This window comes from Geospiza fortis, unplaced genomic scaffold, assembly GCF_000277835.1.
Source record: "Geospiza fortis unplaced genomic scaffold, GeoFor_1.0 scaffold491, whole genome shotgun sequence".
Taxonomy (NCBI): domain Eukaryota; kingdom Metazoa; phylum Chordata; class Aves; order Passeriformes; family Thraupidae; genus Geospiza; species Geospiza fortis.
This window is the reverse complement of record NW_005054390.1, coordinates 732,786-757,629: the sequence shown is the minus strand read 5'-3', so window position 1 is coordinate 757,629 and position 24,844 is coordinate 732,786. Positions and strand designations below refer to the sequence as shown.

Genomic DNA, 24,844 nt, shown 5'->3' with positions numbered 1-24,844 from the left:
TTTACTATAGAACATCAGAAGTTCTACTAAGTCAAGCCACACTACTTCACATTGGAGTATACCAAAGATTATAAACAATAAATTTCATGCTATAATTTTCCCATTTAAAACAGTAAACTAACTACTTACACTGCATGATCTTACCACCCTTCATAAATGGACATAATATCAACAGAAAACTGTTACATTTAAGATCTGTTGAACATGCACAACTTTGATATTACATTATTTTAAAAATATTGCAATATTAGTAAATACAGTACTCTTGCAATATATCTGGTGCTGTTACCTGTAGGATAATAAGGTAAGAGGCAGCTGTGTCCAAGTCCTGGGCCATTAAGCACTCTTCAAATAAGTCCTTTGGGTTTCCAACAGCAGCAAAAAGGTAATTCCACAGGGCATATTCTGTCTTCCTAGCACAATGAACAACTGTCTGCAGGAAGAGGGGGAATTCTGTAATGAACTTCGCCACAGTGGGAAGGAGAGGGTCGGGAATGGGTTCCCGCGAGGTAGCTTCTTCTTCCAGCACTTCATGAAGCATCAGTTCTAGTACATGAGGGAAGTATGGTAATGTGGCACAGGAGTGGGCCAAAAGCAAGGCTTGTTCACCAAGGTTCCTAACCAAGAGCTGGCGTAAAATGTGATGGAGGTAGATCTGAGAGGTTCTCTCAACAATGGAGAACGGAAAGAGAACCTCTAAGTGTTCTCTAGCACTGGTTTGAGTGTATAAACAGTCATAGAGCACAGTGTCATTAACAGCACCAAGAACCAAGGCATCTTCAAACAAAACAGCCAATGGGTATATGTTGATGTGGAAAGGCAGCATGATCCGTCTTGACAGAAAGGAATGCGGTTTTCGATGATCTCTGGGAAACAGGGGAAGCCAGACTTTCATACCTGCCCCACCACAGCTGAGCCACAGAGCCTCCAGTAAGTGGCGTTTCTGTTTGTTAATCCTGCAAGTAGTCCATACATTTTCAACAGACTGGGCTAGGACAACTGGAGCACAAAAAGGCAGCTATTTAAAATGAAAAAAAAAATCAGTATCCATTATTCCTTTTATTTTTACCCTATTCACAAAAACTCTATTTTTCAGCTAAGTACTGTCTTCAAACATGTTTTCCTTCTAACAAAGAAGAAACAAATCTGCTTCTCTCTTATCTGCATCCTAGCATGTGACAAAACACCACTTAATACCTATATTAACTCAAGACACTTCTTTTTTTTTTAAACTCCTTAATACTTAGTCAGCAAGCAGAGAGATAAGAATAAACGTGAAAAATAAAAACCTGTTCTCTGCTTCTTCAGTTAGCCCCCAAGTCCAACCTAGAACTGACAAATCTTTATCTGAATTTTCCAAATTTCACTCTCCCAATGTGCTTGTTTCACATAGAATTGGTTTCCATCAGCTCAGAAGAATTGAGAGTTCAGTAATTGATTTCTATTATTGTTATTGCCAAGAACTCTGTAAATGTACTCTGCAAAAAATGATAATGTTCCATAAACATACAAAACAGTTCTGGACAGACTAGAGATTTTCTGTTATTGGTGCATATGAAATTTTGGGCAGTATCTTTACTCTTAAAGCTTGTCTATCTCATTTCAATATAACTAGCGAACACGAGCAAATGCTAATATACTTCCAGCCAACAATTCTGCCTGTAAGCATAGATACTGCCTTGCTTATAGTCTTATTTTGTTTATGTCTGGACCACTCTCTTGCACAGCTTCTTCCAGCACTGCCATCTTTGAAGCCATACACAATACTCAACATATATTTACTCACATGCTTTCTTTGATTAGGATTATTATCTTTATCTCGTATCTGGGGTCCAGATCGATCCCTTTGCAACATGATAAGTTGTCCTGCTAAGTTAAGCATAATACTTTCAGCTTCACAAGCCTAAGGATAGAAAGAATATTATGCAAATTATTTAAGCTTTTTGAATTATAATTTTACTTATCACCACATTAAAAACCCAGAAAAAATGTAAATTAAATGTCCCTCTTTACAGAGATGATTAACACTGAATTCAATATAGAAGGACTCAGAAAAATCAAGAACCAGTTCTTGTGCAAAGGAGTAAATATTGGAAGGTTTCTTATTCACCGAACTCATTCCATGTGTTTAATATGGACTTTTTCCAACCATGTGTCTTAAAATGGGCAACCCACCAGCATTCTATGGAAAATAAAGCTCTGTATTCTTATCAGTATCATCACAGTATGATTGCCAGTATCTGACTGCAAAGACTAACACTGGTACACAACCCAAGAGCTGAGCCAAAAAGAGCTGAGCCACACTTGTACAGCATTTTGAACTTTTATTTAGCTGCAGTTAGAGAAAAATTGTTTTAGTAAGGTGTGTCAAGAAAGCAAATTATTCTGCTCAGTTAAACCTACTCCATTTTTGTTTACAACAAAAATCTAAGTTCTCTCTGCATGTGCTTTCAGTGCCCTGACAAAATTCTGAAGTTAAGACAGGGACTTTCACATCTTAAGTCATTGTCTGGCTGTTGCAGAATTGACAAAGAGTGCCTCATAGGGTCATACGCCGTCTTTTCATTTTTTGTATTTATTCTTTGAGTAATGGACATATTGTTGCAAGAAAGGTAGGTAATTCCTAATGCCATGGATTGCTCTGGTTTTTGACTGTTAATACATGATAGAGCAACATACCCTTGACAGAGTTAAATTTAATTTGTTCACCAAGACTTGGTCTCAAACTTTGCAAGTTAAGAAGAGAAGGTATGAAATAAACTCTAAACTCTTACTTCTCTATCCACCCCCTCACCCCCAATTCCCACATAACATGTCTACATAATGAACATCAGAAAAAGCACGTTCTGGATTTTACCATATAGAAGAGTCACTGATTCGTGACTGATTTATCAGCCAGGTAACCTTTAAGGATTAAGCTAACAAATTCAGGCACCAATTCTATCAAATTTTGAGATCTGTTACCTGCTGAGGCATCTTCAAGGAGATGCCAGTCTCTGTTCTCACCGATGTCAATGTAACAGACACTACAAGAAAAGGATGAGGAATGTACCGAGACATGGATACTTCTTGAAGAATTTGGATACTGGCAGTAGGATTAAGACTGAAAGGAAAATGTCTTAATTTAGAAATTTTACAACAGTACATAACATGAAATAACTACCTTGAAGTAAACCTAACGAAAATAAGCAACTTACCCTTAGCAAACAATTTACTCTATTGACATTCTATTGACAATCTATTGACATTCCTTTAATCAGGAATCAGTAGAAATGCCCACATATCTACTCCATATGAAGTTACCAAACAAACCTAAAATGGGTTACTGATCTTGATACTTTGGAAAATGCAGCTGTGCATGTATAGAAGACAATATCAGATACTTCAGATTATGATTCTATTGACCCTTCAATGAGACACTTTCCAGGTCTGGATTCTGTTGGGACCTTTTTTTAAAAGCACTAAAAATATTTTTCTCTGAAGTTCATCAACAACTTGCTTTTTTCTACCACAAAAAGGTCCCTTCTTGCTAAAAAGAAGATAACATAACTGTAAGAAAAACTACCTACATAGGGACTTAAACCCCTCATCTCTGAATCTTTATCTCCTCCTTAGATTCACTAATCTTAATTGTCTGAAAGCGTCTGGCATATTTCACATTGCTACTTCTTTTGTACTAAAACAATTCTTCAACACCTCACCAAGACCAAACCTTTTCATCTTTGCAAGTCTGCTGCCACCTTCCCTTCACTAATTAGTGCTTCTAATATTAGAAACATGTTTTTATTTTAAAATATTCAAATACATGGGTGTCTTTTAGTCCCTTTTTGTCCTATTCATATTTGGTTTTCAAGTTCCTACAATTTACGAACATGTTTGTTCAGACAGCTGGAAATGTACATACATCAGCCACTACCTACCTCTACCTTGCACAGGCCTATCAGTATGCATGCAAATGAAAACACTCATGAACTTGTGCATAGAGATAACACCACTCTGTATTTTAAAAATCTGACTCCACCAGCTATCAAATATCTTTGTATTATTGTAGGAATTTACTCAGACTGAGAGCAGATCTACAGGTACCTTACTGCAAAAGCATTCAAATAGTGACACTCACCCCTCAGACCTTCTCTCAATACTGTAAAGGCAAATGGAACAATCTGCTCTGAACAATATCACAATGTCCCGGAAGACACTCAGTAGTAACGTGTTTGCCTGCACTTTGGTGATGTGAGCAAACGCGTTGTCAAGGTTAGACGTTCGCAGGTAGATTCTCAGCTGCAAGGAAAAGGAGTAATTTGAATAGATGTTCTGTTTACCAAGAAGGTAACAGTAATTCCACTTCTGGTTATTTGCTTTATTGTGGAAAGGGTGTCAAGAATTTCTACCAAGACACACTACTGAGTTTCTGTTTCATCAGGTATTTTATCCATTGCATCCATTTTATTATTATAACCAAAGCAGTTAAAGCACAGTACAGCCAAAGCTGAAGTACTGAACAACAACCATAAGGAAGGAATTTTATTCAACAGGTTTTAAAAAGCAAAGAGTAAGTAAATCTCCTCTGCCCATATAGTTTAAAAGCTTGTAAAATTGTCCCAAAACACTGTAAACAGGTATCTCAGAACACACTTCATGCTAATATGCAAAAGCGTCACAAAGTTTTCAGAAAAATTAGTAGATTCACTGTAGTCAGCAATAAACAGTTTTTAACAACAACAACAAAAATTTTCTGCAAATAATTACTTATATATTAATACATAAACTCTGAATATAACCAAAAGCCACCAAAGTTTATAGTGTATAAACATGTTCACAATATCACGATGTATTTCATGCTTATAGTACTACTGTCATACAGATCAGTTATTTTAATCATTATATGTTTACTCTGAAGAACAGTATCTCACCTCTTCCTGGTGATCATTTAAATTATAACATGCAAGAACAATGAAGTCATTCCACCATGCTAAGCCACCTGTTACCATCATAGTTTGCTCCTGAAAAGATAAAAGCAAGCAGATGACATATAGGTATGTATTTTTATACACTTACACACACAGACACGTACATTATATGGGTAATTTCTTAAAGCCATGCATGATCTCTATAAGCTTTATGCATAGTGGCAAGACTATGAATAAGAAGTTTTTAATGTTTAAAATAACCAAAGTACTAAAGAGTAGTATGTGAAGGACAAACCTCCTCCTACAAAATGCAATTCCACAGTTCTTCATGCTACTGGCATCCCTGGACTCTCTCAAATGTGTTTCTAGCCAGAATTTATAAGCTTTACATCCAAAGTTACATCACATGAACTCTCAGATAAAACAAATGGAATTAAGTGACTGACAAGACGCATGCAAAATTGGAATGCTCTGCTAATATTCAAACACAAATAAGCGTGTCAAAACCACAAGACTTGTGTTTCAGATACTTTATGAAAAACACATGTATAACCAGCAACCCTAATCCCAAGTGTGTCCACAGGCTGTTTACTCGAAAATGATTCTCTTTACTTTTCTCCAAGTCTCACATCCCAACAGATAAAATCTTCCCTGTGCACCAGAATAAAATTCCATAACCTCTCACCTGGGTAATGTTTCCAAACAGCTTCCATTTTTTGGTGAGTAAAGAATAATGTGCAAAACCAAACTTGCCAACAACAGCTACATTCAGTCCAAGCTTGTCAATAGCTGAAAACTGTAAAAAAGAAATAAAAGCCACCAGAACCTCAGATGGGAACTTATTTAAACTATATATCCTATCCAAATATGCACCACAAGGCAATAACATCAGACTCAAAACACGTGAAGTATCTTCATGTTTCAAACTCTGCTAACACATTTTTCTCTCTGTTATGTACATCAATGATTTCATTTTCAGAGTTCAGCCAGTCCTAAGCATAACGCTTCAATATTTTTAAGTAAGCATGAACATATTCTTAAAATAACTCACCCTTATAGGCCAGTTGCTCTCTAGATATGTACTATGAATCTAAAAAAAAGAGAGAAAAGGAAAGCCACATGACTATACCAACTACCATTAAAGTACTGATCAATTGTCACATCCTAAAGGAATTTGGACAATGTCAGTGGTTTTTTTCCAAAACACTATCATAAAGGTATATAATGTTGGAAATTTGTTTTTAAATACAATTACTGCCCACACACCAAAAGTTACTGATGCCTAAATGTTACCCTGTTTAGAATATACAAAACATCGAAATGCATTAACAACATACACCAACTAATACTATATGACAGATTAATAGTCACAATTTGCTCATCTCTCCTCCCAGCTACTTCCCTCTCTAAGAGAATCTTTCAAGGAACATAAAGGTTTTGATAAATACAGTCTTCAGACAGGACCTGCAGTATAGGGATGAAATTTCTAATCCTGTCACAAATACACACCAGCATATCCAAAAGCCTTCCTATGAGAGAACTTTACTGGAATACATCAGATCAAATCTCAGTTCTGTATTCTTCACGTCACATGGGATGATACAAAACCAGCTTAGAACTCCATTCTCCGATCTGACACAAGGAAGGTAGGTACTCTTGAGACCCAGGCACGGTCCTTTTTCATGGATATGTTGCTCTGCACAGTAATTCTAATTGTTTCAGCTTTACTTTTACCACAGAGCAAAGATATCTCCTTCCTATACCAGTTTTAGAAGACAGAAGAGCTAAAATGGAAATTCAACAGTATCTAGAACCTGCCTGATATGCCTAGAATCACATGCTTTTTAATACTACTGATTTATGTGCTATGTGAAGAACAAAATACTGGGGATCTTTCAGAAATCTCTATTTAAAAAGTGTCACCAATTCAAGCATCAAAGAATACACATTAGAATTACAGATTAAAAGATATTTATCTTTTTATTTATATTACAGGAAAAATATAAATCCCATTACTACCCTGGAAACAATTTCTTCTTTGAAAGCCTGATATTGTGAAGTTTTAGTTACATGCTTAAATAGATGCCATTTTTTATGTTTGAAAATACAGCTGGAGTCTGAAGACTATATACATCAGCTGAATATGTTTTAAAGCATTTTGCATAAATAACAAAACAAACACCTAAATTATTTATTGCATGTTGCATTTATACTCTCTTTCAAAGCCCAGAAAAGTAATTACTCCTTCCCAAAGTCGTAAGAGCTTTAAGACTGTATTTACTGGCTAGGAGGCAAACTCACAGCCACAAGGCTGATAGGACCAACACTGCTTCACCTTTTGTCAATGAGAAAAAGCTGTACCATGGCAAACCTCCAGAGACAATAAAAAGGCAATGACCTCATACCGGAAGAAAAATGTCTGGCAGAGAGTGAGGAGATCAGCTGCATATTCTATCCCTACAAACTCTTGCAAGCACGAAGCACATATGGGCACCCAGGATCAATTACCTGTACAACATGCCAATGCCGGTGTCCTAGTAAAGTGCTTAAACCCTGAGAATCTAAACTGCCATCTGAAAATGGGCCTCTTGCCCTGGCGTGGTTATGTTCAGAGTGTGCCAAAGTACTTCTGGGACTCTGAGTCTGTGCTGCATCTCCACAGTTCAAATATAAGCGATCTTCTCCTTGAAGGAGGACTTGCTCCTGGTTACTCTATATTAAAACCAAACAAAAACAAAACAAAAGAAAAAAAAGCAACTTTGAATTCCACATACAGAAGACAAAGAAAAACACATGATCAATATATTAAGAGATTCTAAGTAAACAATATGAAATATTGCATAGCAATATTTTCACAGTACCATTTTAAAGGCTCTATGACAAAAAAGAAAGACAACTCTAATGGCTCCAGAACAGACTTAAAACCTGAGAGAACAACTCAGAGGTCACATAAAACTGGAAGTATGATCTAAAACAAGGATATATTTATCAACAAAAAACCTACCATACAAGGATTAACAGTGAGTGCACTCTTGATGAACTGAAACTGCAGAATACCAAACTGCTGAGCTTCATTATTTGCATTTCTTTCAGGTTTCATGTTTGAAGAATTCCCATCAATAACCCAGAGATGATACCCTTCTGATCCCCAGGTCTGAAGGTAAAAGAATAACAATAATAAAATCCCCAGCCTAACACTACATACGCATATATAAATGTAATACTATATATTCTCATAAAACAAGAACTACAGAAACTTATTGGAACTGATCTTGTGATATACATGAGCCTGGAAAAAATCCACACATTTTGTTGCTCTAAACCGTATCATTATAGGAATCAAACAGTAAAATTCACAAGGTACAGTAAGAATCTAGCTTGAATTATTTCCTGTCTTATGTTAAAAAAGTAATGATTAAATGAAGTGTAACTGTGCAAAGACACCCACATAAGTAATGAAAACTGTTTAGTTCGCAGTTTAGGGAAACAAACAAAAATTCAAACAAAGAGCCAGTATGAAACAATCCTGATTTCCAAAATTACACTGGCGGTTGCTCATCAAATTCAATGATATCAGAATTTCAATTCTTGAAAATTGTTAAGAGGTAAATTTAAAAGGTACTGTCATTGCATATATGTACCTCCACTTGGGATTCATATTTAGAGCTGTCAATCTTCATAGCAGCTGTGTCATGATGAATAAACCAAATTGTTTTAGAAATATTGCAAAAGATTCATCATGGTTTGTATGAGGCCTTGTAGAATGTGTCTGAAATTTGTTTTAATTTAAAATTTACTCTAATTTATTCTATTTATTTATTGATTTTACAGACTAGCAGGATTAGATTTAACGTTAACTAGTTTGTAGTAAAAAAACCAGCAGTTCAGTTTCTCTGGAATTAATAATCTTAGTAGAGTTACTTTAAGTGTCAAAGGCCAGCTAGTAATTTTAGAGAAATACGGGCATCTACAATTAATGTTATCTGTGTCTCATTGCACTTTGAAATAAAGCACCAGATAAAAAAGCAAAATTAAGAAAAAATCGCAAGTGTTCATTCTTAATATTAAAAGCAAAGGCAAGAAAAGGCATGTCATGCATACTTCATGAAAAAATTCATCAGTTGTCCTTTTGTCTTTCAATAAAACATTGTAGTAGAGGCATCTTACTATGAAAACTAATTAGACAAAAGAAAGACAGTTTGATTTTCTGAAAATCTGTTATACTAAAAACAATTAAAAACATTAAGAGTCATCCTATTACAGTGTTTTTACATTCATATTTACCATGGAACGGATTTTTAGAGGGTCCTTTTTGGCACCATCAGATCGATACCTTAAAAACAGAACAGAACAAGTTTGAGTTTGCAAATGACTTCATCAGAATAATAAATTAAATTCCTGTCTTTGTGTTTTCATATGGTTCTACATTGAACCTCATCTCAAATGGTACAGCTTGTTTGATCCATGACACTACAAAAAAGGCAATGCAACTGTCAGATGTCTAGCATAAACTATTTGAAATACAGGCACTGAGGGAATTTTAATACTTGCTAGCTCAAGTTTGCTTCTAGGGTAATTTTCTTTCACAGACAAAAAGACCATTACAAAATAAAAATAATACATTTTTCTTTATATTTAAATGATCCCCTCCTAAATATTTGCGAAGATATCTCAATATCTAAGAAATCATAAAGGAAAAAGAGCATTTTAAAAAGATAATTCAGTGAATTAATTTCTAATTAGATGCTTTCAATTATAAAAACAAACACTTCTAATAAACTCTTTACAATGTCATTAAAAATACTCACGCAAAATCACCTCCTAAAGTACAGATAAGCTGAGCACCAAAAACACTCCATAAGGACAAACCTCCACATTCCCAGGTCACCATCACAACACAGCTATCAGGTGACCATCTGATTAGTTTAACGGGTCCTGTTTTATTCCAAATATCTGTTTAAAAGTAGACAACAAAGTAAGTGAAAACAATGAAAGTCCTTCAACTGGTTTCACCGTAAAAGTATAAACAAAAATATATGGAAGTAAATATTTGATTTTTCAATTAACTGATGCATTTATCAAACTGACCATCTCAAAATGAATAAGTAGCAAACAAAAATAGTTTCTTTCCAATTAATGCTTAGTTTCATAAGAAACTAAGAATACAGGAAAACATGTCAGAAGTACACTGCTATAAGACAACCACAGAACCACAATTCTAATAAAATAATTTTTTGGACAACAGAGGCACTTAACCCAACTGTTAAACTTATTTATGAATTTGTTATTTAACTGAAAACCAACAGACACACATATTTTCAGTTGGGGATGCAATTTACCCACTTCCAATGCTCCTTACTCTCAAGCACAGAATACTACATGAAAAAATACACTGCAGCACAGGAAGGAAGCTGCATTACTCAGTATTTTTTCTGTACCCTGTATATCAGTCACTTTAAATTAATTCACAGTTCTATTATACTCATTATCAGTTTTGGCAATTACCTTTAATTTCCTGAGGTAATTGAAAATTAATTTCAAGACTGAGAATTAGTTAAAAAACTCCACAAAAACACAAACCACCCACCCAAACCCTCACAAATAAAACACACCCAAAAGTTAATTAAAAAACAAGCAGTTAAAAGTGCAAAGACACAAGAGTTAATTATTATAAACAGACAGGAGTAAATACTATTCACATCAGTGATTATGCAAACAGAGGTTAACTAGCCAATGATAAAAAATATACTCTGAAAGCAGCTGGAAAATTCTAGGAATAAAAGTATCTCACCAGGATATTGTTTTGGTGTCAGTTCCAATTTATGAGAAAACTGCATGGCGCCAGTGGTGGTATCTATTGTATAAACCTGCACAGAGCCACTGGAAGAGATTACACATGCTTTAGACTACAGACCATTTGGATTTCTTATCAGTTTCAAGAGGCCAAGAAAAGATGCCATTTCTCTCACCAGTAACAAATTTATCTACAACAGAGATGTTGAATAAAGTAATAGTCAAAGAACTTTATGAAACAAATTTCTAAGATGCTTTCCAGAAGGCATCAGAGGACCCAAATCACCAGCCCTAGAATAATCAATGTATTGAAATGACTTCATTCTCTTAAGATACATATGTACATACAGACCACATAAATTTATGGCTTCCAATTGCCAGACAATCCATGAGGTAAGGCAGTAGCTACTCAGTGCCAAAGTTTCATCAGGGATGTACTAAGGCATACTATGATCAGTAAATCAAAGTAACTATTCCCTGTTTCAGAGGAAACACCAACACACTGTATTGTTACTACAAACAAGAATACTAGTTCTTAAGAGGACAGATGAAAAATAAAGCAGATTTTAAAAAATGTTCTAAAGCAAAACCTAAGTAAAATACAATCAAAGAAAATAAAAAGCTGCACTCTAAGGCCAGCTTAAACAGTATTATACAGGGGGGACTTGAAGGAGCAGTATGCAAAATACCGTAACTAAAAGCACTTCTGCAACATTTAATTTACAAATATTCACAGTTACTCTAACAGGCAACATTTTTCTTGACCAAATCATGACTGCACAGATTACTATGACTAACTACTTAAAACTGACTTTATAATCCTGCTTTGAGATTAGCTGGGATTGCAGCACTTTCCAATCCTTGCTACTGGTCGAGCCACCTTTTAATTTTTTTTCCCCAGACCTGAACAGCAAACATAAATTTCAATTGCAGTTCAACCAAGCAGCCATTTCTTTCCACCTCTCTCCTGCCTCCTTGACAGCACATTATGTAATCTCCAGGCAGACTGATTATTTTCATCTTTACAGTTCTTGCAACCCAACTTAGTAAGAAGTAACTACTAATTCAGATTTATAATGAAACAATCTCCCCCTGGTCTGAACCAGCCTTAAAAAACTTACTTGGCACATCCAAACGCCATTAGCCTGTATTTGTTATTCACTGCCACACAAGTTCCATCAACTACATCTTGTGCCCAAACACCATGGAGCTGCTGTAGAGAAAGGAATTCAGAAGATTTTTTGTTAAACAGTGCTTTTATTAATAACAGTCAGCTTCTATCCATGTCCACCATATTACACATCTGTCAGTTGACCTTTATGATCTCAAAATTTCTGTTAATGCCAAGATCAAATGACATGGCTCAAACAAATAAAATTCAGTAAATGCAAAACTAATTTCTTTCTTCTTCATATAAATTACAGAAAGATACCAGTATGTAAGCAAACTGTTTATAAGATCTCTTAATAACAAACTAAGTCAATACCTGTAAGGCAAAAAAGTCCTTAACACTGCCTAGGGGAAAGAAAAAATGGTAGATGGTACTAAGAATGAAGAGGGAAAGAAAAACAAGAAAGTAAGTTTCCATCTGCAACAGCTGAGATCACAAGTGTTTTAAGTGGGTGAAGGAATCTGATATAGATCTATTCTTTTCAGTATTCTGTAATTAAAACACAGATATCTAACAATAAAATGTAATAGGTTTTAGGCTGAATTACAGGTAAGAAAACTCAGAAAAGATTCCTGTAAAAGAAATTCTGAAGTATGCTTGTCACCATGAGAAAGAGACAGACTTGATAAGAACTAAGTCCTAGACATAGTACTTATACTTAGGAGATACCACTTCCTGTCATCCCACTTGTAACTTCTAACAGAAAGGCTGCTGGTCTGACACAATAAGACACGGTCTGTAATGACAATTTCAATAAATAAATGGAAGTTAAATCTATTATCAATTACGGCCTCCCAGTGGTACCAACCCTATAAAAATCTAGCTCAAATTATGCTACAAAATGCAGTCTTGTTCTTATGTCATCTCTTAAGCAGATGTTAAATTTTAGTTTCTTTATAGCTGAACAGAATTTAAAGTAGAAAGCCAACTGAAATGCAGAAACCAAGGAAAACACATTTATTGTGCATGGTAGAAATGCTGAAGGAAACATACCTCAGCAGTGAATCTACTTGACATTGGTGTAATGAAACCAACTCTGCCATCATTAAAAACAACAGCAAAGCCATCAAGTGTGGCACAGTATTCCATATCTCTGATGTAAACATCTTCAAATCCCATAAGTGAACCTGCTGAGAAAGTATGAGAAAACCTAATTTAAACAGGCTATTTCATTCCCATTTACAAACGGCAAAATTTTCCCATCTCTGCTTAAGAACAGAGAGAATATTTTACATCAGATGGTATGTCACTAAGAGGTAACTATTGTAAGCAATAGAATCCCTAAAACCTACCTCGAGAAGACTGCAGATCTACAGAAAATGGAACTGTACAGAGGTTGATGGCCTTCCTCCCATTGGTCATCCCATCCCAGTGAATGAGATGGAGAAATCCATCAGCAGTAGCCACAAGTAGATCTTCTAACATGGACTGCAAACTAATTAAAGATATTTGTTAATCTCTAAAAAAACTTCGTATCAAATCAATGTCACAGAAGTACCAATTAATATTATAAACATTGTATTACTGCCTCTTGTACCAGCAATTGCATTGTAAAGTTACATATAAATTACAAACATGTACCACACTGACAAAATACAGTATACACCTCAACTTCTCTCCAGCAATCACTGTTCATGAACAGCTCTGTACTGTTAGAGTAATTGCTTAACTGGGATACTAACTGCTGAAGATCTTTTCAATACCTTTGACTAACCATAAGACATTGCTGACAACAATTAATTATTCATCTGTCCCAGAAAATTAACAATACTGCCTAGGCTGTAAATAATTCACAATATATTTTAATCTGTGGTTGGAATGAACTGGTGAAGGAGAAATTAGACTCCTTCTAAATCCTTTCTTAAACATTTCCAAACTCCTTACAACTACTGTTAATCTACTTGCATACAAAGCTTTTTCCAGTATATACTGCATGTCTTCCAACACTCATTTTGTCCTAAGGAGCCTCTTCCCAAACTTCACTTTGTTACTTTCCCACCTCCTCCAATGCTATGAAGTTTCAGCAACTTTTGACACATACTTATTTAGCATGTTCAAAATTTCTTTATAGGGCAGGCCATCACCACAAAAAAGCAAGAGGTAAAGAAAAAGGACAAATGTGGACTCTCTGCAGGCATCTGGAGAAATGCTGAAATCCTGCGTACAGTTTTTCTCTAACAGACCAACGTCTCCATGAAATCTCTAATATACATTTGGAGCTGAAAGACAAACTCATTTATATTGTAATACACAGTAATACTGACCATACTACATACTTCTGTATGCTGAAAATATCAGTATAGCCAAGCACAGAAAGAATTCTTAAACAGCAATTCACTTTTTCACCTTGTCAGACTTACTAGCTGCTAATAGTAACTTACTAATACTAGTCATTAGTATTAATAAGCCTAAAAACTCACTAGAACCCTTTTCTTCCATCCAGTTTTCCCTTCACTTTTTAAAAAATACTGATACATAAGGAAAAATTCTCAAGACCCAATTAATGAGCATACCTTGTGATAGAGGCTTGCAAGTCCAGCACTTTCTTCATTTCTAGATTTAATGAAGGAGCACATTGTTCTTCCTTATAATGTGGGGTTCCCTTCAGATGAGGGCTTCCTCTAAAATACAAGAGAAATGTTTCAATTGAAACAGGTTGTCCTTCAAAAGACGCAAGAGTTACTGACTTACATTCCTGTGGTCTTTTTTCGCCATATTTATACGTGTATATATATGTATACATACACACCCCCCAAGCAGCACTGAATATCTAGGATGTAATTTTGATGCTAAAAGTTTAGTCTAGTATGTAGGCAAAATAAGACAATGAATAGAGAATGAACATTACAATAGCTGTGAGGCCTGCCTTAATACTCCTAAAATAAGGGATATGTATCAGTGAAAAATCTGATTTGATAAATTGTTACTCAATTGTTTACAGTAATTAAATATGCTGAATTCATAAGTATCTGCAATTTATTATTTTTCAAGATGCATTACAGATATTACAGTCTTCAAAATGTTTATGTTTCTTCCATTCCTTTTGCCAGATCAATGTTTATAATATAAATTCAGTATGCATAATACAAGTAGACACCTATCACAGTATTTCATAGGAATATTTCTCCCTGAAGCAAATTAACTAGTTTTTAACCTAAGACCTACTAAGAAGAGATGACTGAACACTGATTCTGTCCCTTTAAACAGACCATTACAAAGTAACAACTTCTAGATTTAGAAAGCATCTTATTTCTGTCTTCCTCATTTTAAATTTCACGTTCCATTGATATGTCACAACATCATTATACATTACTATACAGCGTCATTAAAATATTCCTTATTTATTGGGGTTATCAGACATGCCATGTGCCTTTTAAACTTTTTTTAAAATGAAAACTGACCTACAGTCATAAGTAACATGTCATTCAGCTAATTTATCTAATGAGCATTATGCTAGTAAGCAAAGCAAACTATAAGTGCAACAGGCATTGCAGACAAGTTAGAATTTGTAGTAACTTCAACAGTCAGAAACAATAGATAAGTACACAGATTCATGTAATCTTTACCTGTATTTTAACTGACAGAACATTTATTTTAATTTACACCAGGGTAGCAAATATAACTGCCTAAGACATGGCAGAAACCAAAGCAGATGCAGCTTTAGAGAAGTTTGACAGCACAAGGATACATCAATCTCTTTCCTGTCTTGTTTATCTCAGTGGAGATCAAGTTCCTTAATTCATTACCATTTAATAGCAATGCCATATTCATATCTGTTATTACCTTTCCTTATGTAGCAAGGACAAAGATATATGCCAGCTAAGGTAAGACCAAGGTAACCTTTGTCCATCTGGATTTAGCAGATGGAAGTAGTATCATTTTTCCAGAACGAAACTATGGTGGCTATGCAGAATTACATCAAAAAATGAGAAAAAATTATTTTAAGGTTAGTTAATCTACCACCAGAAGATTTGCAACTTGTATAAATTTAAATTATTAGAATGTGTGGTTTGCATTTTTTTTTAATTAATTGTAAAAGGCAGATGTCTTAGGAAAGATCTAGGCCTTCATGTAAGCTAGCTATCATGGACTGATAGGAACCCTGAAAAAAACAGTAATTTCTTTTTTTAATAATACTAGCATGGTGGGGTTGTTGAGGTATTTTTTAAAATGTACAAAACCCCAGGTGTTTGGAGATAGGCTTTTCAACACATGTGAACATACAGTTCCAGAGAGTATTCTCCCAAACTAGATGAAATTACTCTGGTTTATCAACAATCAGTGGTACAACTGAATTGTGCAAGCAAGTGACTAAAACTGAGATGAAAGGGTTGAATAATGCAGAAAGGTTGCTGTTAGGTATGTATAAGACTCAACTTAACATGTTTGTTTTAACTGACCGAAATACATAATCAAGTGTAAACTCAATGTTTCTGCACAGCACAAACTACAAAGCCAGAATGGTAACAACATGGTTTAAAGGACATGTGTTTTGCAGGAAGAAAAATTTCCAGCCTCCACGCAGGCTGGCTTTTTTTCCCTTCAACACCTTTGATAAAAAATAGCTTTCAAGAATACTTGAACATTTTCAGTTTGACAAGCTAGTTTTAGTGAATTGGTCACCATCTGTGGCACCTTATCTTTTCTACTGGGGTACTATCATTCCTGTCCCAAAAAGGCTTCTTTTATCCACCTTGCAAGAGGCCAATCCACACAGAATTGAGGTACATCACCTTGACTGAAACTCCAAAAATGCCACTATTTCAACTCATTGCCTATGATTTCGTCTAATTTATCAATTCAAAAAGAAACCCCTAGTATGGGTGCAAAGGAGGTGCTACCGAAAGTACACCATGTTCATACAGTCCACATCTGCATGAGTCAGCCTTACTGGCTGAGTTCCTTTGACCTTTAAACGAAGAATGCACACAGATGACTGAAGCAGGAAAGAATGTTTGGTCTGGGTTGCCACATCAGCATCTGCTATGGCTGCAGCCAAACTTGAAGTTTTGCACAAGAATTGAGAGGAATACATTCCAGCGACTGACCGGCTGCATGTCAAATCAAATATAATCATTGCTATTTGCATGGCATCTGTTAATGTAACTAAGCCTGTGAATAAATCTCTTAAAACTCAGAACTGAGGAAAATCTGCAGCCCAAGAAAAACTGAAACATGGAAAGATTAGGGATGCAGTTTTTAAAAGCCTCACCACACCAAACTTCAAAGCAACCTAAATTCAAGAAAGAGGCAGCACCATGCAAAAGCAGAGGCAGACAGCCTCTTCAACTGGTAGGAAGAATTTCTTGAGGTTTGTTATCTGAAATGGTGGGAAGCCCACAGAGGAAACAGGACACCACCCAGCTAGTTTTTCTAGGTGAACAGTACTGCATTTATGGCCTCCACTAACTGCATAGCAGTTAAGTCATACAACATGATGCACAAACAAATTTGTCACTGCTACCAAAAGCATCTAAGAAATACTTAAGAAGTTAATTATAGCAGAATCTGAAAGCATGTACTTAGGGAGTTTCTTTATAATTGCAATTAAGATACACAACACATATTATATTTAAGTCTGTTCTGGTATTTTAAAATAATGTCCACTGCCTTCTGCTTAGTAATGGAGAATTGTAGCTTGGAGAAGAATTAGCATTAAATTCATATTTAAGTTTCCACTGTACTATTTGGAGTAATCGTAGTAATACAGTTGGCAGTTATTGTTGGATAATAGTTTAGAAAAATACAGAAATGCTCTCAGAGTAAAAAAAATACAGTACTTCAAAAAAATACTGCGGCTAATGGCAAACAAAGTATTACTTAAAAACCAAACAAACAACAAACAAGGCAGTAGCATCCATTCTCACTAGCTAAACCATGCAAGTAATGAGAAGTAATGGAGACATTTCACTGAAAAAAATAAGAAAGAATGCAGACACTTAAAAATTATTTCTAGAACAATTGTTTGATACAAACAAGGTAAAATATTTTTATACTACTTTTGGGCTATGATCTTCTTAGTTGTTCCTGATAAAATTACTTCAGTAGTACTTAGAGTGGGAAAGAAGGGACAAGAAGAAGATTAAAAATGATGATGCTTCAGCTATTAATGGCAATATTTATATGACAAAAGCAGGGCAATGTTTCTAAAACAATTTACACCACCAACAAGTTGCTCTTCTTGAAGTCAAGAAGGAAAAAACCTGAAAAAACCTGAGGACTTCATTTTTTTATACCTGATTCAAAAAGCCTGCATCATCACCTGTGAGATTTAGTTTTCATGCATCTAGCATCTTTTCACTCCTTAAACCTGCATCTCTCCACCACACACTACAGGTAGCCACCAGCTGAGGATTAAATACATCTGACTGGATGCAGAGATGTATTCATACAGATTGGCAATAGCTGCACCAACAAAATTAAAGTGAGGTTATGGTAACAACTATGAAGAATAAGTGCTTAGACAAGTAGTTCTTAGTATAGCCTTCACTACACAATTAGGTAGTAGCACATTTCTGCAGTTTAAGAAACAGCTAGCTAGCATATTAATCAACTATTCATATAAAAAGGCTAAATGGTTTACTAAATTATTATTTAATTTGCAAAGATTTCTTGACAACAGTTACAGAACCACAAAATCACTGGGTTGGAAGAGACCTTTAAGATCATCAAATCCAATCCATGCCCTAACTAAACCATGGCACTGAGTGCCACATCTTTTTTTCAACACATCGAGGAATGGTGACCCCACCACCTCCATGGGCAGACCATTCCAGTACTTTATCACTCTTTCTGTAAAAAACTTTTTCCTGATATCTAACCTGTTTCCCTTTAACTAAAAGGTTAAAACATCTTGAACCACCATCAAGAGTTTGCAAGCGCCATAATGGTTAATGAAAGTTCTTCAGCTAATCTAGTTTAAAAATACACTTTCCAAACAATCCTAAAATCTTACAGGGAAAACCACAATGGTAAAGTTCAGCAGAAGCTTAATGCTGAGCACGAATTACCTAGTAAGTTAATTCACCCTACACCTCACTGATTACCCTTGCAGAGTTTGAAGTTCAAAACCTTTGTACATAGTAATCTTCAGTCATTGAATCAGGAAGAAAATGTCCACTGATGAGGTAATTTATGGCACCTATAAACCATCAGGCTATAGAAAAGGAGATTTTAAAAATGCCAGAAAGATAAGACATGAATAGAGTAAGCAGGTATATAAGCAACAATACAAGTTTGAAAACCATCATATGAACTAGTTTCTTCACAAATTCATACTGGTCAGATAACAACCAATTTTCAAAGCATTTTCAAAGACTTAATAACCTACACCACTGAGGTCTCATTCTAAATTTACACAACATTCTTATCACTCCCCAAATGCAGGCTCCACTTGAGGATATGAAGAAACCTGACACAAAAGACTCTCCAATTACCACATTTAGTTAATCAGCCATGTAAAATTTCTAGATTTTGTCTTTCTTGAAAAGCAAAAATATCCTCAGCACTAAGTCACACATGCTCTTCAAGTGAAAAAACTTCAGTTACTCTCCTTGGCAAACCTCTAAACAGAAACAACAACCAGATCAGTACAGAGAAGCCCCCACTCTGATGGTGTTACTCACCTCTTTACTGTCAAACATAAGAATAGCTATACAAATTCATTTGGAAAATCCTCAAAAAGTTTCCACTGTACCTTGCCACAGCTTACAAAGCTGCAAATTTGCTTCTATGCACTGTCATTTTCCTCAAGCAATCAAAGGCAGAGATAAATTTTATTTTAAAATGCTACAATCTCACCTTACATACATTATTTTTCATGTTTTGTCTTGTAGTTACTTTAGGAATTGGGTGGTAAAACCAGACCGAACTAATTGAAGCAGGACTTTGTACTTGTGCTCACTGTAGGAAAATATCCCAGAATGTGGGCTAATGGCCAATACTGATTCTCTTCCAAATCTGCTCTGAACAGGAGCAAAGCATCCAAGAGCTGGAATAAAACTGCAGGGTACTCTGGCTCAATTTTAAAAAACTAAACACCATACAATTACTGCTTTCTTCCCCCTGTTTTTAGTCTCACAAATTAAGCAGGATACAGTAAGTTTTCATTAAGCATGAATGACAATTCTCTCCAAGAACAGACTGGCAATTCCTAGCCAAATATCAACAGTGCCAGAAAAATTGTCTTTGACAGAAAAACTACATTCCTAAACTATCACAATATGACAAAAAAACCCAATAGATTCCAGCAAGAAAAATCAAAAGTTTCCTTTTTTATATATAAATATTCATATGTTGCACTTACGGCATGAGCGCTTGTTTTATCATATATGTCTAGTAACAGGTTTTTACACATAATATGCATAATACTGAACAGGTCAGTTGACTAACTCTTACCATACCTACATGAGTAGATTTCATATAGATTAAATCTCTAAAAGTACAAAACAGTGTTTAAGAAGTATTTCCCACTAAACCTTCTTTAAGTATTTAACATACTCTAAATTTCGTAAGAGCTAAGTCCTCAGTTACTAATACAACAAGCTTCAACAGATTTGTGGGGTCCAGAAACAAATGTTAATTTTGGATTTTAGTACTTCCATTAAAACACTGGATTTCAGAATATAAAGACCATTACAACTGGATGATATGAAAAGGAGGCAATCATGTGAAATGTGCATTTTTAAACAGGAAATCAATTTTCCTAGGCTCTGATTCTGTCTGGTTTAATACAAACAATAGCAGGGTGCAAGAGAAGTTCACTCAACCTTACTTTCCAAAATCTCTGTATTTCATTATACTGAAAGATAAGGAAAAGCAAAGACTCTGGCATTCAAACAGGATGGCATCTCAGCCTCAATTCACACTTTAGCTCTTTTACTAAAAGTGTGCTGATTAGATTGAGAAAAAAAGAGAGACTTGGCTCTGAAAAAAAATCATGCTGCGATTAGATATACTAGAATGCATACTGAGCTACAAACAGCCCAAATGTTTCTGTCACTTCTCATACAGTTTTGTTTTGCTTTCCACATTGAAGCATTTTGTTTGAGTTGAACCAATGAAAAACTTTCGTAAGTGCAATTACAGTTTACACAACAGCTGCATGCTAGAACAGCCGTTAACACACCACATACAGGCAAGCTCTTCTCGTCCATGTTGCTCAAAGGTTACATATAGTAACAACTCTGTATAAAAGTAACTATCAATTGGAAGAAAATTTTCTCCACAAACATCCCTCTCCCATACAGACAACTGATGAGCAATTTTGACTTTCAGCAACTCATTTGATCCTTTTCTTCAACTCAAAGCTAAACCATTATCAAGCAAATTTTAAAGCAGCTATTTAAAATGTACCAATACCACATGAAGTTACTTTACTTCAGTGTCCCAATCTTGAAGACTGCAAAAAACTGCTGAAGTCAAGAAATTATCTACCATATATCTAGTACCTGCTTTTCTGACTACTCACTTTTTCTTTCATATATGGTAAAATATGCACAGTTTGTTTAAACAAGAGCTAAGCTGACAAAAGGATCTAAACACAACCATTCTCAGTATTTTCACCTGCATGTTAACAAACATAGCTGCAATTTCAACTTCAGGATATTGAATAAACTAGGAAATTTTGCACCAGACCAGTATTTTGGTGCAGCTGAGGATTTTACTGGTGTGTATTCCCAATGCACAACCATCTTGTTATATTGACATGCACAGCTTAAGAAATCTGTTCAAGAAGAAGTTGTATTAAGAGGGTTTCCCTTTCTCATTGTAGTCATGACATTGAAATTTTGTATTTCTGCCAGAACTGGCCACTATTATTTAAAGATAGGCTACTAAAGAACAGGCTTCATTCTGTTTTCAAAAAGTTAGTAGATATGGGAACTTAATAAACATCAACAATTAGTAATAATTTTAAAAAGTACAAGATGACTGAACATTCATCTCAGTTTTTACTGACTGGTTTCCAGCAGATGTCACTTTGCTAATGCAAGGATTCCCTCATACTTTTTCCAAAAGTCATCACCCTCTCTCTCACTTTGCCCAGCATAGGTAAATAACCACAGAAGACAGAGCTGGAAGAGTCCTAATTAATATCACCATGACTGCAAAAATGTTCCAAGCAATTGCTTTACCATGAATCATAAGATTTACACAAATATCACTGAACAGTCACTTCATGCTTTTTAACTTCCAGGGTAGCTACTCAGTACTACTTCAAAGTCACCATTTCCTAATGCCAGCCTTTTATTAAATGCCAACTTGCAAAATAAGCTACTAAAATCCAGGGCAGGGGACAGGGAGGGTTAAAAAAGGGAGATAGGCAGGTTTAGTTTCCCCATCAGGTCAACAACCCAACTTTACTTAAGGCACAGCTGCATAATCATTGCTGCCAACACAGAGGAAGGAGCCAAGAACACACTGTTACAGGGGGAGAAAACAGTAAGATGTCCCCTTTCAAGCATGAGGCAAGTCACATACAAGGCCTTTCACTGATCTGTAATGGCTTCAGAATGAAGAAAACTAATTTGGTATTGTTCAGCCCAGCAGAAGTGAAATCTGACCATTTCAATGAAATAATGCCTTTGGAAAATGAATATATGCCAAAAGAAAGATAAAAGTTTCAATTCTAGCTTTTGGTCTCATTTGTCTGTTCATTTTAGATTGGAGGGTTTTTGTATGATTAACCTCTACCAAGTATTTGCTCCACAATGTAAATTAGTGAGACTGCTTACGGGCAGCGCGCTGTATCTGCACCTGCAAAAGAAGTTCATTCCATTTTAATAACTTAAAGAATCATTTGACATTAATCACAGGAGGCACAATTCACCCACAAATACCTGTGTCTTTCTTTTGATCTAATATAATCAGAACAGTAGTAATTTTATTTAGGTGTTCAAAATTGAGGGCTAAGTATAGACAAGTTAGTAATCGCAGTGAATTCAGTGAGATAATTCATCCTCTTAAAGGTAAGCACACACCATAGTCTCAGGAGACTGTGAGCAACCTATCATAAACACACAAACACCTTGTACTCCTCTACGGAATTTGCATTATAGTCCTATTGGGTTATACAAATGTATTTTAAAACCCTGATTGTTCAACACACAACTAACAACTAAAACACGCATTTTCAGGTTAACAATTCGTACCAATTACTAAACTTTTAGAAAAGTTTTATATAAATTTATAAAAGTTAGACTGGTTAGTCACTGATGGCTTAATAGGTATTTTCAAGCTTTCCTACAAGTCATATTCTAAGCAAACTTGACAAAGCTTCTTTTTCAACTTTTATTGTGTGTTTTATATATATTTCCAAAGTTTTCAGATTTTGCCAATTAAAACACCCCCCAAACTTTTCAAAAAGAACAAGAAAAACTCACAATAAACTACTGCTTAGTTTTCTGCATTATGTAACGTATAGACAAGGATCTACTATCACTTTATTTATTTGGACAAGTTGCAGCAGCAGGCTGTCTGCCTCTTCCCCTGATGACAGTAAGCCACATGTGAAGAGTCAGTTTGAAAACTGCTATTCAGTTCTCCAAAGAGGCAAGTAAAGTAATAAAACTTGTCTACATTAGTCTTAAGTTTCTGGAAAAAAGAAAAGTAAATTGCAACAATAAATTCCAGTTAATTCCAGAGCTTTGAGGGCTATTTCAGAGGTCAAAAGAAGGATTATAGGCATAACACACAAAAAAATTTTCTAGTCAATAAAGGAAAATTCACTTTTAAATCATTTACTACCTGCTAAGTAATTTCTTCCTACACATATTTGTGAAAGAAGACAGATTTTGAATTTAAATACTTTTGAAAACCCCTTTTATTTTCTTTTAATGTTCATGGTTTAACAGTTACACTGAAAAGAAAAAGAAGTCAAATCATCTTCCTCTTACATGACACCTTAGGTTATCCAATTCTCCTCAGAGATGACCATGTGGAGAGATCCATGATTCAACTTTAACTCTTTTTATGAATGTGAAAAAAAATAAACTGACTAGTACTATCATAATGATGAAGTTATATAGACAGATATATTAAAAAAAAAAAGATAAAGTTTCTAGCCAATTAGAAATCGAGAGTGTGCTATTACGTGCATGGACAAATTCAATCTAACCCATGACTACACATTCTGCCTATCCAAACACACAGACACGTACACAAATTCTCCTTGAAGTTTTAATTTGTCCTGGGCATTTCCCAATTTTGTAAAATCCAAAATCTACTAAGTCAACCACAAACACACCCAAAACATAGTCACAATTTAAATGTGTAAGATGTACTCTGTCATTCACTGTAAGGAAAATAAGATGAAGCTGACAACTGCACCAAAAATACTTGTACACTCTTACCAGAAAGTATCCATTTGCTTTCAAAAATACTATGATTTTATTCCCCATTTATTTAAAAAAAACCTCTAAGTTATGAAAACATCGGGGACAGGATCTATTTTTGAATTGTACCTTAACAGTTTCTAAGACGTGATTTTTTCAATGAGTTATTCAAAAGGCATCATTAAATCTTGTTGCAGATCATGAACACAACAGACTACCTCAAATTATAAAATTAGACTTTACCTGCTATTAAGGCTTTTGAGAGCTTGTAAGAAGGACCTAAGGAATCACACCAGCACACAGCAATCTACTTGAACTGACTCTAAGACACTCTACCCTACACTGACTCTAACTCATAGGAATGATGGTTCATGTACTCATCAAGTGTTAAAACATACTCTGTAATGAAGTATCTTTTGTCATAAAAACTGCTTAGAAGTTGTCTAGTCATATTTTTTCACACTGTGAGGATCCAAAGTTTAAAATACTTACTTAGGATATATTGGCTCATAAAGATACTTGTCTCTTGCTGATGGGATTTCAAAAAATAAGATGTATCCATTTACAGTCTGAAAGAGAAATACTGATAAGATAAATATCTAGTCTCAGCGTGAGTAAAATATGTTAGTCTTATGTGA

At 35.0% G+C, this 24,844-nt stretch overlaps 1 protein-coding gene across 8 annotated transcripts in view; it reads right to left on the bottom strand.

Moving 5' to 3' along the window:
- Window positions 1-24,844, bottom strand: part of RIC1 (RIC1 homolog, RAB6A GEF complex partner 1) — a 46,533-nt gene that overhangs the window by 7,461 nt on the left and 14,228 nt on the right. For 3 of the 8 annotated variants that reach the window (XM_005425577.2, XM_031060761.1, XM_031060768.1), the window contains exons 3-19: window positions 24,699-24,775; window positions 14,388-14,495; window positions 13,167-13,309; window positions 12,868-13,004; window positions 11,825-11,916; window positions 10,702-10,790; window positions 9,719-9,863; window positions 9,195-9,243; window positions 7,915-8,064; window positions 7,419-7,622; window positions 5,962-6,000; window positions 5,596-5,706; window positions 4,914-5,003; window positions 4,121-4,281; window positions 2,965-3,103; window positions 1,787-1,903; window positions 290-1,018 (exon numbers count right to left, since the gene is read on the bottom strand). In XM_005425577.2, the coding sequence (XP_005425634.1) occupies window positions 290-1,018; window positions 1,787-1,903; window positions 2,965-3,103; window positions 4,121-4,281; window positions 4,914-5,003; window positions 5,596-5,706; window positions 5,962-6,000; window positions 7,419-7,622; window positions 7,915-8,064; window positions 9,195-9,243; window positions 9,719-9,863; window positions 10,702-10,790; window positions 11,825-11,916; window positions 12,868-13,004; window positions 13,167-13,309; window positions 14,388-14,495; window positions 24,699-24,775 (2,580 nt within the window). The remainder of the gene's footprint in view (window positions 1-289; window positions 1,019-1,786; window positions 1,904-2,964; window positions 3,104-4,120; window positions 4,282-4,913; window positions 5,004-5,595; window positions 5,707-5,961; window positions 6,001-7,418; window positions 7,623-7,914; window positions 8,065-9,194; window positions 9,244-9,718; window positions 9,864-10,701; window positions 10,791-11,824; window positions 11,917-12,867; window positions 13,005-13,166; window positions 13,310-14,387; window positions 14,496-24,698; window positions 24,776-24,844) is intronic. The other 5 variants (XM_031060763.1, XM_031060765.1, XM_031060767.1 and 2 more) reach the window with 3 other exon arrangements.